The 16,366-nt window shown below is 39.0% G+C and overlaps 1 protein-coding gene across 2 annotated transcripts; it reads right to left on the reverse strand.

Annotated features, from left to right (window-relative positions):
- Positions 1–59: 59 nt before the first annotated feature.
- limk1b (LIM domain kinase 1b) lies at positions 60–15,108 on the reverse strand. 2 transcript variants are annotated; one of them, XM_072661608.1, is made up of 15 exons: positions 14,802–15,107; positions 11,799–11,937; positions 9,169–9,278; positions 6,960–7,136; positions 6,757–6,862; positions 6,505–6,680; positions 4,670–4,859; positions 4,499–4,585; positions 3,441–3,572; positions 3,223–3,282; positions 2,568–2,633; positions 2,312–2,483; positions 2,142–2,197; positions 1,892–2,049; positions 62–1,206 (listed from the first exon to the last, which is right to left on the reverse strand). In XM_072661608.1, exons 1-15 carry the CDS (start codon positions 14,843–14,845, stop codon positions 1,035–1,037), a joined length of 1,845 nt encoding a protein of 614 aa, XP_072517709.1. In that variant the 5' UTR covers positions 14,846–15,107; the 3' UTR covers positions 62–1,034. The 2 variants fall into 2 exon arrangements, with proteins under 2 accessions (XP_072517708.1, XP_072517709.1); XM_072661607.1 differs by having other exon boundaries at positions 60–1,206; positions 2,312–2,633; positions 14,802–15,108.
- Between the last annotated feature and the right edge of the window lie 1,258 nt (positions 15,109–16,366).

A 16,366-nucleotide genomic window follows, 5' to 3' on the forward strand; every position in this document is an offset into this window, starting at 1 on the left:
TTTTCAGCCAACTTTTTACTTCTACTCCTTACATTTGAAAAATAGCCTCGTTACTCATGATTCATTTCGGATTGTTTTCATTCCGGCCTATTGATTTGACAACAGAAGCAATATAAACATGTAAAAATAGTATATAATCTTGCTGAGCAGTCAAACAAGGAGAGCAATGGCAGACTGAGGACATTTATTTTCATTATTTTTAATTTCATGTTTTCCAAATCATATTAATACTGCCTTATTTAGTAATTCTGAAAAAAAACAAAAAAAAAACAAATATGAATTATTCCATGATTTTCATGGCATTAAGTGTAGTGGATGAAAACTCAGTTTTAACCACTTCTGTAGAAATAATAAAATAAATTATGTATAGCTATAGGCTACAAAAATGACCTTAAAACTAACAACTACATCCAGTTTTATTCGGTCAGTTTCATGCACAGATTCACAGTATTTCATACTTTAGTACAATGGCTGGATAGAAAATAGGTGTACCTACGACATGATCATAGCTTCCAATATTTGTACCACCCAGTCAATGTTTATTAGATAATCTACTGAAATTGTTGAGTTAGCACTATCCTCAACACTGCAGCTATTAGCTGCTTCACTGTTGCTGAATGACACTATAGCGTATATCGTGTAATGCTATGATACTATAACCTAAGCAGTAAGAGTGGTTGGTGTGGCGCAACAGATAACACCACTACCTGCCAGTGAACTACCGCACCATGTGGGAGACTGGGGTTCAATTCCTGGTCTGGGTGACTATGCTGCGCTACACCAATAAGAGTCCTTGGGCAAGACTCCTAACACTACACTGACCCACCTCTGTAATATGAGTAACCTTGTAAGTCGCTCTGGATAAGAGCGTCTGCTAAATGCCACAAATGTAAATGGATCCAGATTGTACTAAAATGCTAATCTTGTTCATGAAAGTTCCTTCAAAGTTTGTTTGCTAGAGCTTCTTTCAGCTTCAACCTCACACACTGAGGAGCCTTGAAAGCACAGCATGTTATTCACGGTTCATTTTGGCTTCACAGTGGTGTCTGTTTTTGTTCTCTTGGAAACCCATTAGCAGGCTGAGACTGGCTGTGGTTTTCCCAAAATGCCTGCCGCACCTTTTCCAGTTCTGACATTAGAGGAAGTCCAATGTCCAAATGCATCAGCAAGTTCTCCAGCCATTCTTCTAACTTCGCAAATGTGGGACTGGAGATAAAAGAAATGACAATGGTAAAAAGAGAGTTTAGTGGGAAGGTATTCAGTGCTGTTACAGTGCCTTAGCTAGGCTCAGTATTCATAACTTACAGTAAAAATGGCCTGGGCAAAATGTTATTCATTGCAGAGTAGCAATGCAGAAATGCGGCTAGTCAAAAGAAACATGCGTTCTTGTCATATTTTATGTGGCTTAAAATTAACCCTGCATTTCACAATAGGAACATCATCCAAACATTGAAATGTGGTGGTGGTAGTGGGGATGATTTGCTCACTCGGGATCTGGACGAATTATCATTGAAGGAATTGTGAATTATGGTCTGTATCAGAGAATTCTTAAGTAGACTCTGAGTATTTCTGTCTATAAGCTGAAGCTGAAACATGTTTATAGCAACACAATGGAAAATGGGCATTTCTTCGCTCCTGGGCTCCTCCTACAGTCAGGAAGAGTCATTTGCACTTTGATTCACTACTTAAGGACACGTTTTCCCACAAGCAGAGAGATACAGAACCGAGGCAGTAGAGCAATATTACAGGATCTTACACAAATATGATCTAACCTAATTCAATGTGAGACTGTAAAAGAAAATTAGCTAGAAAGCAAGTACCTTCTCACAACATTGCACAGGCCTGTTTACTTGGGGGGGGGGGGGGGGGGGGGGCGGATGACAAAACCTACCGTTTTTCTGTCTCTGTGTCACAGCAAAGAGCTGCAAATGGAAAGAAGGAGGGTGGGCATTCAGTGGGATAGTAGCGCTCTAGGAATTCGTTCACACCTAGGCCAAATTCCATAGTGCGAGGTAGGTAGTCTGGATCAGCGTACACTCTGCCAATAATCTGAGACAAAGAAAAGAGAGTCAGTCTGCAGCCTTTATACATCTTTCTTTAACATGCTGAGTGGTCCCTATTGCTATCTAAGTAAAACTTACCTCACAGAGAATGATCCCAAAAGAGAAGATGTCAACTCGTTCATCATAGCTTATTCCTTTGAGATAAAAAAACAGACCATGAAGGATTTGTTGTGCTGTTGATTCTTTACACATGTTGAAAGGCTATAAATTACAGCCCATTTCCAATCTGCAGATTTTTTTTAGCTCACCTCGGATCATCTCTGGTGCCATCCAGTATGGGTTCCCCACCACTGTGTATCTTTTCTTCCGCTGTGGCTTTTTCAGGGTGGAGATTTGTTCAGGGGTAGAATTCCGTCTCTGGGGTTTATCCTCCATCACAAGTCGGGCCAGTCCGAAGTCAGCTACCACCACAGTCTGATTCTGTGAAGTTTGAGCAAGGCTATGAAACAGGACTACGGGGAAAATTACAGTTTTAATACAGTCAGTGTCGTTGTTGGGTTTTACCTGTTTGACAAGGCAATTATGTGAGTTTAGATCTCGATGTATAACATTCATGGAATGCAGGTAGGCCTGTAGGAAGAAAACAGAGGATGAGAAGAAAAATTCAGATGATCCTGTTATTGTCTGATCACAGCTGCAGCTGCATATTGTTACTATCATTTAAAAAATTCACATATTCCAAAATAATTTTATAGAAGAAAGAAACATCAGATTTTCAAATTAAGTTAAAAAGTAAGATTTTTGGAGACATTTACAATACATTGGATATTTATTCCATTTTACTATTAGTGTAGTAACTTAGTTTGGACCTTAACAACCCAGCCTTCATGCACACATTTGCACAGGTACACATACATATTTGAATATTTGTGTATTTATTGCATTTCTTGTCTTTGTACTTATTGTCTATGCATCATGTCTTGTGTTTTGGTTATAGACCTTGCACTATTGTATCATGTCCTACCTATTCTGCACCTAACAGTGTTTCATTGTACTGTACAACCCTGTATTTGTATGATTACTAGTATAATAATTCAAAAGTTGAATTGAATAACAATGTTGAAATGCTGTAGCTGTCATCCACTGAGTTTAAAACAATTATAAATAAGAAACCAATACACTCGGGACAAATTATAATGTGTGAGGTCCTAATACTCACCATTCCTGCAGAGATGTCTCTTGCATAGCTTACTCTAAGGTTCCAGGGGTAATTGTTGTCCTATTGCATAAAATGATGGAACAGAAATAGTGATTTTATTCCACATGCTAGATTTAAAACCATTCAGGATATAAGTTACATAAACTACATAAACAGTAGTTTTTTATTATAATAATAAGAATAATAAGACAAAGAGGAAGAAGTAGAAATATGCAAACCATTTTCTGTATGGTTTCCCTCAGTGTCCCTCCTGGCACATATTCAGAGATGAGGTTCAGTCGTTTGTCTTTGAATAAGATTCCAATGAACTTGAGGACATTTGGGTGATCCAGGCAGCGCATCACTTTTACCTGGAGAAAGATTATTTTAGGCTTCATTTATACAAAAAACTTCAAATGTATTGTAAAATAACATTTACATAAAATGTTTGTATGAAATTTGTATGAAATTGTATGAAACCCCATTTGTCCATTTAATCAAACAGAGCTAGCAATATTATGTAAAAGTTAGAACATTAGAATACACACAAACGTAACACAAAGAAGTAAAAACACCTTTTATTTACTATGTGTATTGAAAAATACTATGTGTATTTTTTATTTATTGTCATAAGTGTTCTTAATATTCATTTTTGGGATTTTCTCCCATTTTCTCCCCAATTTGGACTGCCAATTACCCAACCTGCATGTAATCTCCCCCCCCATCACACACAATGCCCCTGACACCAGTGAGGGCAGACTAGCATATGCCCCCTCTGACGCATGTGCAGTCAAGCCACTGATTTTTGAACTGCTGCTGATGCAACATTGCTGGGCAACCAATGCGCCTAAAGTGAAGCACCGCATATCTGGCTTCGACGCACCAGCCTGCAGACGCCAGTGATGGCCAGCACTGCAACAAAGCGATGTGGAGGGAGAGGATCATCTAGCCACCCTGGACAGATGAAGGCCAATTGTGCTCTCTCTGGGCCTTGGCTGCTGATGGCTAGCAGCATGACCAGAATTCAGATCATAGTGACAGCGTGATCAGCGTGAGTAGTCAGCTGGACCACCCGGAGCCCCGTCAAATAGTGTTGTTGTTAACAAGTACGCGTTACTCCCAAGATAAATAGCTTCACACTTTGCACTGAACTGTACAGAGACATTCTTGCCATTAAATGTAATTGCAGTACTGACATGTTTTCAGTTTGTTACCACCTTGTTGCAAATTTGCAGTTTCAGCCCTATTGAGAAATGACTTATTAGTGATTCAATCAGGAGATCAAAAGGCCACGGACCTCTTTGAGAAACGTCTGCTGAGTTTCCTCATCAAAACGAAGAAGTTCCTTCATCACCATGACTTCTCCTGTTTCCTGATGCGTCACCTGGCAACCAAAGATAACACATGCTTTTAACTTAACACTGTGCTGGACTGGACTACACTGCAACGATCACCGGTTCCTCTTTACCTTAATGGCTTGTCCAAAGAAACCCTTGCCCAAAACCTCCCCATATATGAGGTCAGAGGGGCGGAAGATACGCTGTGTCTTGTCAACAGGGTCGACACGTAAAGACTCTGAGCGGTTAATGTCTCTTCTATGAGAAAGCAGTGGCAAGTGGCTGTGTGAACACTGGCTTTTATCAATGCTGCAGCTACGCCTACAGGGGGGACACAGCAAGAATACAGAGAGTTAGAGAGTGGTAGAGCAACAGATGTCAATGATTATGTGATGCTAAAGGTCAGTGGATAATTCTTCATTTAATCTGCATCATAAACATGTGCATTGTTTTCCTACTAAAAATTTAAACATTGTAATAAAGACTATTATGGCTAATCAGTTATTCTGAGTAGGACTATCACTGCTTACAGTGTGTATATATATGGACAATGGTTTCAGGACACAGATTCTTTTGTTTGTTCCACAATCAATTGAGTTTATCCTGCTTTTGTTGGAGTAACTGTCTCTACTGTCCAGGGAAGGCTTCTAGTAGAGTTTGGACGAGCAATGTTGTGAGGATTTGCCTACATTCAGCAACAAGAGCATTAGTGATGTCAGGATGATGGCCCACGTCTGGCATCATGCATGGTGCCAATAGGTTCATCTTTATCTGCTGCAAGGAGTTCTATTTTATTGACAATACCTCTCTACAGGGACTAGACAAGCAGTGTGTGTGCATTTGCACATCTGTGTCAGCAATGGGTGCAACTTAAAATAGCCGAAAGTAATCAAGAAATATACTGATTGTTTTGATGGACTTAAACAACAAACAATAGCCAAACCATATTCAACTTCATCCAGATTCATTTGTTGGAAAACATAACCGAGAAAGAAAGCTTCATTAAATAAATATTTAATGAACAACATTAATACATTTCCTGTTAAAAAACAATCTTTTAAAGCTAGTTAAATAAACAAAGGTTTGGTTCCAGATTTCTCCTCAAAGCTACCAGGTATCGCATAGGTTTGTTTCATTCCACCAACAGCACCCCTGATATAGTTTAATAAGGGACTGAACAGCAGAGGTAGGCATTAGATGATAAGGTAATATTTTAAGCTAAATTTTTCATTTTTCAATACAGCAAATTTAAGCAGCCTGTCGTGTGTTTAAGTTTTCAATTCTGAGATCAAGATTTAATTCGATTTTTGTAAATTGTTTGATGATAAAATAATTCTACAGAGCTCTGGTTCTGTACAACACAGACTTTTGACTCCAGTAGAACTTAAAATAGATTTTAGTACCTGTCACTCAAACTAAATAAGCCACTAATTTCACAACCCCTAAAATTTATAATTGACTAATAAAAAAGATCAGTCATTTTGAGCATGAGTACATGCACAGTATAATCCTCTCCACGTCCCTTCCCACTTTACTCTGACAGGCTACACCAGGATGCCAAGAAGGTTTTAAATGCTGACAGCGTGACAGCATTTTCATTAAATATATATATATAAATGAGAGAAGCTGATCCACAAAATCACTACTTATTTTATTAATGTAACTGTATTTATTACTATCCGTGTTTTTGTGAGCAAATAAACGCTTACTGCCCAGTCACCTCATTGGACAGCGTAATGTGCTCAGAGGGGTGTTGCTAACTGCCAATTATGTCTGCTGCATGCTATGTCAGCTAACAGCCTAATTAAGAGTCATGTAATCAACCGAGGGGGGTGAGGCCAGTTATGCTTCTCTGGACTCCCGGCCAGACTCCTGGTTTAGACAGTAGGGCTACTCGGTAGCCGCTAATGGTCACTGTCCAAATTATGGTTTGAGTGTATCGGTGTAGTGAGAGAATACTTCTTACAGAATGTGTCTGGAGCGTTGCCGGGGACTTTGACTCTGAGGAGGGAAGACGGCTAATTTTCCTGGTTGGTCTGCCTCCTCTTTCAAGGGTCCAAACGGTTCTTCCATCGGGCCATTAGGGTTGTGCTCTACAGTGAGCTTCAGCCCGTGCTCAATGTCATGGATCAAAAGGTCAATCTGTTAGAGAGGAATATCACATGTTGGCGCTGAATCATCACTGAGATGAATTGTACGTCATTTCATCACATCTTACCTCATTAGGTGGAACGTTCTGCGCAGGGATTCCATTGATCTCAAGGACAGTGTCTCCAACATGAATCAGGCCCTTCATCTCAGAACTGGTGCTGTATGAATCTAATCTGTAGAAAGGCAGATGGTGAGCAACTGAAAACAAGCCTGTGGTGGAGTTTACAGGAGTGTATTGGAGTTTGTGGTGGGTAAATCAGTCAGACTCACTGAGACACTCTGACAACAGGGCTGTTTCCATTGATGGAACACTGATCCACCCTCAGGAAGAGACCTCTCCTGCTTTCCACCGAAGGAGGGAACGACACCAGCGCCACTGTATGAGGAAGTCCAGAAAATTCTGCCCCTGGATGTCTCACTGATGCACACTGATAGTAACAGTGCCCACTGCAGTATAAGTTCAAAGACAGTCACAATCTGTACGAATATATATATATATATATATATATATATATATATATATATATATATAAACATAGAAAGGTAGAGCTGACGTAACATATCTTAATCGCTGAGTAAAAACCCTTTTATCAACAAAATGTACAAAATATACAAACTCGCAGAATAATGGAGAAAAAAATCCTTCTTTTAGAAAAATGCAGATGCAAGGTTTGTCTCGACAGTGACAACAGTCTGTTTTTAGATTTTATTAATATTTGAACCTTTAAACATATTATCCTGGTCTTTATGCAAAAAGGTGCAGCACTCTATAAAGGTGGTAAAGCTATTGTGGCACACTGAGAACCATCACCATTTCTTTATGAATAGTCAAGTCAGGTCAAATTTATTTGAATAGCGCTTTTTACAACTGTTATCATCACTAAGCAGCTTTGCATGATCAGTAATTAGTAAAAGACAAAGACAAAAAAGAAATAACATAAGAAGGATCTAAGACCCCCAGTGAGCAAGCCAACGGCGACAGTGGCAAGGAAAAACTCCTTCAGAGCTGGAGGAAGAAACCTTGGGAGGAACCAAGACTTACAAGGGGGACCCGACCCATTCTCCTCTGATCAGAACTCTTTAAACATTAATGATGAAAATTACCAAACCATCTAAACTGTTGAACTGCTCTGATCATAATCATAATATAACAATCATGGTGTAGTATAACTTAATATAGTCATGGCAGTGATGGAGTAATGAATAGTGACTGCGCCACACATTTTGGTGTGGTGTAGTATGATCACCACCAAGTTTTAGGAATCTGGTCCAATAGAAATCTGAAATCTATGTAGTGTTTTGTTTATCTGATGAAGGTCTTGGCGCTTGGGCCAAAATATCATGTTTCTAATTAAATAAAGAAGCTTTTCTATAGTATTGATTCTGCACCTCTTTTTTGGTTGCATCTCTACAATCAGTTGGTTGAAGCACCTCTTTTCTTTTGATTTCACACACACTGTTGGACCAGTTTCCCAAAACTTGGTGGTGATCATACTACACCACACCAAAATATGTGGCGCAGTCACTATTCTTATAGAAAGGCTGACGGTTCTCAGTGTACTGCAATAGCTTTACCACTTTTAAACATGTGACCTCAGTACAAGCCATTTAAAGTCACCATGTTAATGAACTTATATGAAGACACTTATTCTAATAAATAAAGCAGAAGTACTATTTGGTACAATAACGCAAAAAATGAACAGTGAAAACAAATATTTGGGGAATAAACTATCAAGAGGATGTACAATTAAACAACAACTTCCAACCACAGTCAAAAGTGACAGCAAAACGAACAAACAAGAAAAGAAAAAGCATCAAGGTTTCACATGCAGATTTAGAGATTAGCACAAACTATACGGAAGCGCTTGATGCCTTTAAGTTTTTAGAATCATGAGCATTTGATGGGGAATTTACATAAAAAACAGTTATGTGACAGTGTGGTAAAAAAAAAGCTCAAGCAAATGCTCAGAAATAGCTATGTCACACTAATGGTAAAACACGGTGGTATTTCTTGTATGACTGACCAAATGTGTTACTACAATGCTATTTGCTTAACCCCTTAAGGCCGAAAGGCTTATTACACACTAAGGCGTATTACTCAGTAACTACAGGGACTTCTGTACAAACTGTACACTTTCAGCTTGTCTGCGGTTCATAGGCTGTTTAAGGGGTTAATGTCTCATCAACATAATGCCTCACACACATCTGCTGCTTATTACAATGAGACATTACTGAGAAATAATGTAAACTCAGCTCGTTTTTGTGTTGTAATTTCTAAGAGTTAAGCATCTGTAAACATTGTACATGAGTGCTGAACAGTAGTGTGCATGAGTGCTGAACAGTAGTGTACATGAGTGCTGAACAGTAGTGTGCATGAGTGCTGAACAGTAGTGTACATGAGTGCTGAACAGTAGTGTACATGAGTGCTGAACATAAAGCCACACTGCACCCCTAATGACTTAGTGGCTTTCAAACTAACCAGTACAATTTGGAGTGCTCCACTAAGGTGTAAGAATCCCCGTCTCCAATGAACATGCCGCAGTTTTCACAGATGAAGCACTCTGAATGATACTTGTGCTCTCCGGCCACCTGTCGAGAGGAAGGAAGAGGACAAGAACAAGCAGTTTAATGCACGTATTGTTTTTGCAAACATTATTCTATCAGTAAAGAGACAGAAACAGAGGATGTGGGGGTCTAACGTTTGAGGGGGAAGGGCGGCGATGATATCAGCTCTTCAGATATGAGCTCAAACCGCACAATGAATAGAAGGAAGTGACTGAATGAGAGTAGGAGGAGAGTGTGTGTGTGTGTGTGTGTGTGGGGGGGGGAGTAATCTGCACTCAGTAAGAGGACACTCACACATTTTCACCACAAAAAGAGGAACATTAAGCCTCCCACCCAACTAATTGTAACTTAATTAGCATGGGATGTCTTATTCATTCTTATGTAATCTTGTGAAACCTGACACTCCTTGAGTTTCTCTTTGGGGATGATAAAACAATTGAATGTATCCTATGAATTAATATAAGCTAATAACAACAGAAATAATACCAGTAGCATCATTATAACAAGGTTACTATAAAATGTTATTTTCTAAGGTGAAGAGCACAAACATATCAGCAATTATTTGGATTTTGAGTTTTTAGTCTTTAAACAGACTTGTTCTCTTGTTACTCAAGACTTTCATTGAATCCTCGTGTAACACTCATCGACATGACACTATTCATAGGAAGTCTCCTAACTAAGATAGTTCATGTGCTATAAGAAGCAGAACACTGCACTGAATCATAGTATAGTTCACTATCATAGTATAGTTTCTAAAGAAGCCATATGAATTGGTGTGCACAAGTATACCCTCTCCTTTACCAAACATCATGCACATCATGCAATTTTGAATAAAATACATTTAAATAACATCAGTATTTAGCAGTTTGTTGAGAATTTACAGAAAACCAAGGCATGGTTGCAACACTTTCTGTCTATATAAAGCATAGGTTTAGTATTCTTGACTAACACCAACCTGTGTTTTTATTCATTTAACCTATTCATTTTAGCATTGAGACTTGGCCTCCCATTTATCAATGCATGCGTAATATGCTGTAAATGTGTGTGTAATAACTGCCAGTATGTACTAAAAACTGCTTTAAAAACTGATTAAATGTGTTTTTGCAACTGTGTACAAATTAAACATTAATAATTAAAATGCACCGTACACTGCTGTGTTCGCCTGTGGCAAGAAACATTTACATTTACAAGTCCTGCCTCCAGATGTCTATGTTGACTTCATGAGGCAAACAGCTTTTATTTATAAGGCCCAAGCAGCCTAATGCACAGCTTGTTTTGAACAATGTGTACTACTGGGGAAAACGAAGAGGATATGTGAAATAATAAAAATGTAGCTGTGATAATTCATTGTATTTTATGTAAGATTATGTAAGTAATAAGAATTCAAACTGAATATATGATCATATTTTAAAATATTCTTTATCATTCCAGCATGTCTTATATGTTTGACAATCTAAAATATCTTACAAAAATGTACAATTTGTATTTATAATAAATTTGGAAAAGCAAAAACATTCATTTCATTTTGATGAATATAAACATGTTGATGTTTTAATTTCTGATATCATGAAATTGTGGATTAAAAGTTATTGAAAATGTCCCAAAAAAACATGAGTAACACTTTCCTTGGATTGTCCATTATAGATGCCTCGTAAATGCTCACCTGACATTCAACTAACAACTATTTAACTAGATTTAAGGTTTAGTTTAAAGTTAGGGTTACAGTTAGGATTTAGGGTTGACTCAAGGGTACAGTTAAGATTAGGATTAGGGTTACGTGCAGGGTTACATTTAATAGAGAGTCATTTACATTCATAAGTTCAGTCAAATGTAATACATATTCAGATGAAAGTTAGTTGAATGTCAGGTGAGCATCACCGAGGCATCAATAATGGACCATTCAGGGAAAGTGCTCCCAGCCTAACCAAATGCTTTAAGGAAGGTTAGATGGTCAGAGGGTCAGCTGCTGTCTGTATGTTCACTGTTTACAATCAAACCTCTAAATAGTTGAATTTTACATTGACATATCAGATGTAACTTTTTTACCTCATCTACTGAAATGGCTTTTCCAACATAATTTAAATTTATTGAAATATGTGGATACACAGTTGCAGGAAAGGAGATCACTGGTTTTAAATGTTTTGTTTACATTTCAGTGTGGCGAAGCGGGCAGTGTGGATGTTGTCCAGCTGTTGAAACCTGAATAATGTCTCACTCAGAACAAGAAGAGACTAAACTTCACCATTCAGAAAAATGTATGTTGCTGCTGTCATGCAAAAACCTTGATGGGCCAATACAAATGCTCCAAAATGACTTTGAATAAATTATTTGTACATTGACTTTCACTGAAATCTAAGGACTTTTTCCTTCTCCTGTAAAGTTTCCATTTTGGAGATTTTTTAAGGTTTTTGCGTGACAGCCACGAAATGCCAGTTAAATCCTTTGTAATTTGCTGGCATTTGGATATACAATGGGACATGATTAAAGGCAACCTATAAAGATGTACAGCTATGATGCATGAGCTTGGCTACACAGTCCTCTTACCATAATGACGCCGGTAGTGATGATTTCTGAGCAGCCCCGACACTGTTTCCCAAAGCGGGCCCAGTAGTCTTTTGTACAGAAGAACTGTCCATCTCTCTCATAGTACCAGTGAGAGAGCATGCAGTTGCACTCGCAGCACCTTTAGTGGTCAACAGAGAAGCCATGGTTAGGCTAAGCCACAGTCATGTCCTCAATATAATGTCAACACTCATTTAGGTCTGTACCACAGTAAACGGAAGCCACAGAGGCTTGTTCAGAATTTATTCATAGTTTCATTTAGTTTCCAACAGCTGTTGTGTCCAATTTTAAATATACTTGATTAATAATGGACAAAATATGTACATTCGCTGCAAGGTAACAGGTCTGTATACAGTACTGAGCAAAAGCTTTGGGCACATCATTTAAAACTGGTGATAAAAATGATGGATGATGTATATTAACAATACTAGACTTCCATGAGGAGAGCTTTGGAGACATTTTAATGTAATGCTGACTTACTGCCAGTGAGTTTTAATATATTGGCTATTTAAATCCAGCTCTGAGACATGTTTTAACCACGGTGTCCAGAGCACCATCTTTCGGCCTTAAGGCACCATTAACGGACATTCGGACTCCCAGCCGGCAGCAATAAGGATGTTCTCAGAAGGCAATCGAAGAGTCTGCAGTGTGGAGCTATATAACAGTGGAACATGAAAACAGACCATAATATTTGAACCTTTATAAAACTATCACTGAAAAGCTCCGTTTTACCAGCGGGAGAACCGCATGCATTTCTTTGTATTTAAACAAGCACTGAAGAGCACATTCAGAACCAAGTGGAGGCTAACGCTAATGCTAATAGACACGCTGTAGAAACACAATCATCGCACACTCGCCCACTATATACCAGTTATTTCATACCAGTAGTCGACCAACAACAGTATATATCAGTCCATACATACATGCATGAAGTGATCTGACGGCAGTGTTTTAAAGAAGCTGAGAGCTGAATGGTCAGGGATGTTTTTTTTTTTAAAGTGACTACTAAGTCTCTACCAAACTAATCAGTCCAGGATGTCTCTCTGTAGAAACTGTTACTAAAAATAAAGTGATTTTACTTTAGTATAATTTTTTCTTTTTGCCCACCACTGCCGTACTTTATGATTTATTTACAGAAATAACTATTTTTTATGTAATATAAAATAAAATAAAAATGCGGAAACAAACAAGGGAACAAAAAGGGAGCAAAATACAAACAAACATTTTTTTAATGCATATTGCTCACACTGTTTTGATATGTCTTTTTGGATTAGTTCTATTATGGGGCTTCAACGTGGGTTTGGTGAAGTCTTTTTGTTTTTCATGGATTCTGACAGTTTTTCCATTGAGATAAAGCCCTTTAGTAGTTTTTTTCCAGTGAATGATGAAAAGGCTATGTTTTGACTTTCAGTTCATTTGGTGGTTGATGATTATTCAGTTTTTTTGGTGATGATTATTCAGTTTTTTTGGTGATGATTAGCGCTATATAGAGTATTCTGTTGTTATCTTTTGTCACATTTGGTTGTTGATGGTCGTCCTAACAGGCAAAGTGATGGTGATGACTGAATAGGGCTGGTTAAGGCATGAGAAAGGAGGGTGATAATGTTTTGCCAGAACTGCTGGACTGGTGTGAAGTGCCACGTGGCGTGGATGTAGTAATCTCCGGTGTTTTGGGTGCTGAGACTAAATCCCACTTTATCCCACAGTATTAATCAGCAGCACATCTTATCTAAACTGCATGACTGTACTATTTCTACAAACACAAAGACCTGCTCGGTACACAAAGACTCAAATTGACGAATTGAGGGCGCACAGTAATCTGGTCGGGACATCCCTAAATACTGCTCAGATACAGAGCTCTTCTATTCGAATTTTAACAGAGGTCTTACATTTTTTGCACAGTACTGTGTATTGAATCTGCTCCTCGTCAATGAATGGAAAGGTGCAGCATATTTAAACAGAACCTCACCAGTGAATCACTGCAGATATAATGGCTCTAATAAGTACATTTGCAGCGTTTGCGTACATGATGCTGAAGTTTATCATAAAAGGAACTGCCAACAATAGCAGGATAGGAATCTCAATTTCTGCACATCTGAACAGGAAATGTGCTCTGTGGCTTCAACAGATGTTGCTTTGCTTTCGTCTCATCTCAAACATGGCATCACATGCACTCACACACCCTTCTCTGCTGCCAGTCTTTACTTATTTTGACTACAGGTCAAATGTGGTGTGTCAGCTCCCACTTCGGCCTGACATACACACTCTTCAAGGATTTCCTGCTGAAAAAAAGTGATAAGCCGAAAAAAAAGACAGAAAGGAAAACGCCCCTTTCAAGCTTAACATCCTAGCAAATATGTGATGATATCTTAGTCCTGTGGCATGTTGCAACCACACAGTAGGAGTGCTGGAAAAAGAGGTGGGGATAAAACAGCAAAAACTGGATCAAAGCAGTGTGTGTGTGTGTATGTGTGACTGTACAAACACATGAAAGGTTTACAGTGTTGTAAGCAACAACGCAGGAAAATGATCATGATCATGTGGGGTAAAACAATGGGAAACCAGGATTGCAACCCTAAAAGACAGTAAAGCTCTGTATTTACACACCTAACCCTAAGCCCTGAGCCCATCCTCCACTCAAAGTACCCTCAGATATTACTGTACTTTCCGCAGTTAAAACTGAAAGTGTAACCTAGCCTGTTTCCCCTTTTTGGAGTAAACAACACACAACAAGAACTTTCACTTGATTTAAGGGTCCTTTACCAATCAGAAGGTTCTCTACACTCTTCTATCTAACACTCTTCTATTGTCCTTATGAAACCAAAAGTTATTCTTCTATGATATCCCTCAAAGAACCATTTATTTTTAAGAGTGTATGTCTTACAATCATTACAACAACAACTTTACAGTGGAGAGTTTTAGAGTTTCAGACAAAGTTGAAAGTGTTTGCTGACAGCTCGCTTTAACACTTAGGTATCGACTTACCTTGCGTTTGTTCTTCTCTTGTAACGCTGATCCTGCTGAGACATGTGAGTATCTCACTTAGCACACCTCTGTTAGTCTGCGCTCTCTCTCGCTCACTACAGCACACAGGAAAGTGAGTAAGAGGGAGGTGAGGAGAGCCCAGCTGTCCGGAAATCAGTTCCAAATGTGTCCAAATCTGAATGAATATATCCCTAAGAATCTGCTTATCCACAAGGTTGTGCAATGCAAGACAAGGCTGCATGTGTGCTTGTTTTTCTGCCTTTGCAATGTTCTTGTTTTGCCCTAGGAAGTGAGCTGTGCACTCAGTGACCAGCCCCTCTCTCTAACCCTAACTTTAGCCTGCCCCCCTGCCCCTCCCCCTCCTCCTCCTCCAGACTGCTTTGGTCAGCATTACATAGTGAGGAGGGGGAGTGGTGGTGGGGGTGGTGGCTAAGGTTACATTCCCACCTGATAGTCTATAGGATTGGGTGGCTGCAGGAGAATGCTGAGAGACATGCACCTAAATCATTGAGAAGGTGCCTCTTGCTGTATCAGGGAGGAGGAATTTCTCAGGAATTCCACTCCAGCTGGAACAGGTTTAACTATCAGTGGTCCTTCAACTCCAACACGTGCAAACAATTTGATATGAAGCAAAACAAGCCAGGCGTCCAGCAGTGCAAGCCTTGAAGGCTGAGTGTGGAGGGCTTTGACAAAAAGCACCCGCCCGCTCTGACAATGCTGAACGGCCTGCAGTTTAGTGAATTGGAGCATAAAAATGGCCTCTTTTGTTGCTTATCCTATTCTCGATCTCCCCATCTTAGACCCGCTTATTAAAGGTTCAGTTTGCTGCTGTTGTAATCAGCCATAAGACCTTCAGTTTTTGTAGTTGTTTTTTTCCCACTCTTCCTTGCAGAGGTTTTGTAGTTCTGGGAAATATTTCTGGGTCGCCTGACACGGTTTATTTGTAGGTCAGAGGGGGAGGGGGCTTCAATTTGAGTCTCTTTATGTAGTCCACTGTGGATTTTGAGGTTTGTTTTGGTTCATTATCCTGATGTAGAAGCTTTTCTATTTTCAACTTCACCTTCTTAACAGATTTAACAAGTTTGTTATTGGCATCCAGGCTGGTGTTTTGTGGAAGCCATTCTTCCCTCTACCTACACAATGTTGTCAATGCCACTGATCCCAACACAGCTCCAAAGCATGATAGATGCTTTGGGTTGCTTCACAGTTTGCAATGTGTTCTTTTCATAAAAATGCAGTTGCTTTTTTTCATCAAACACACCATTTGTGATTTTACACCTGACTTGTCTAGATGTTATGTAGCAAACTTCATAAGTTGAGTTTGACTAGGAAACATTTAAAGGCGTATGTATGTAAGTATGACTTTTCCATGAAGATTATTATATTAGTATGAGCAAAGCTGCATATTGGAACTCAGCTAAGCAGTTTTTCAGGTCTCATGTTGACCTCCACAGTTCTTCTTAAAGACATTTCTTAATAACTCTGCACCATAGAAACCTCAAGCTTACAATTCTAGCCTCCTCTGCCTCATGGGCTTCTCAGATCTTTAGACAGTTTCTTAGAGA

This window comes from Salminus brasiliensis, chromosome 18, assembly GCF_030463535.1.
Source record: "Salminus brasiliensis chromosome 18, fSalBra1.hap2, whole genome shotgun sequence".
Taxonomy (NCBI): Eukaryota; Metazoa; Chordata; class Actinopteri; order Characiformes; family Bryconidae; genus Salminus; species Salminus brasiliensis.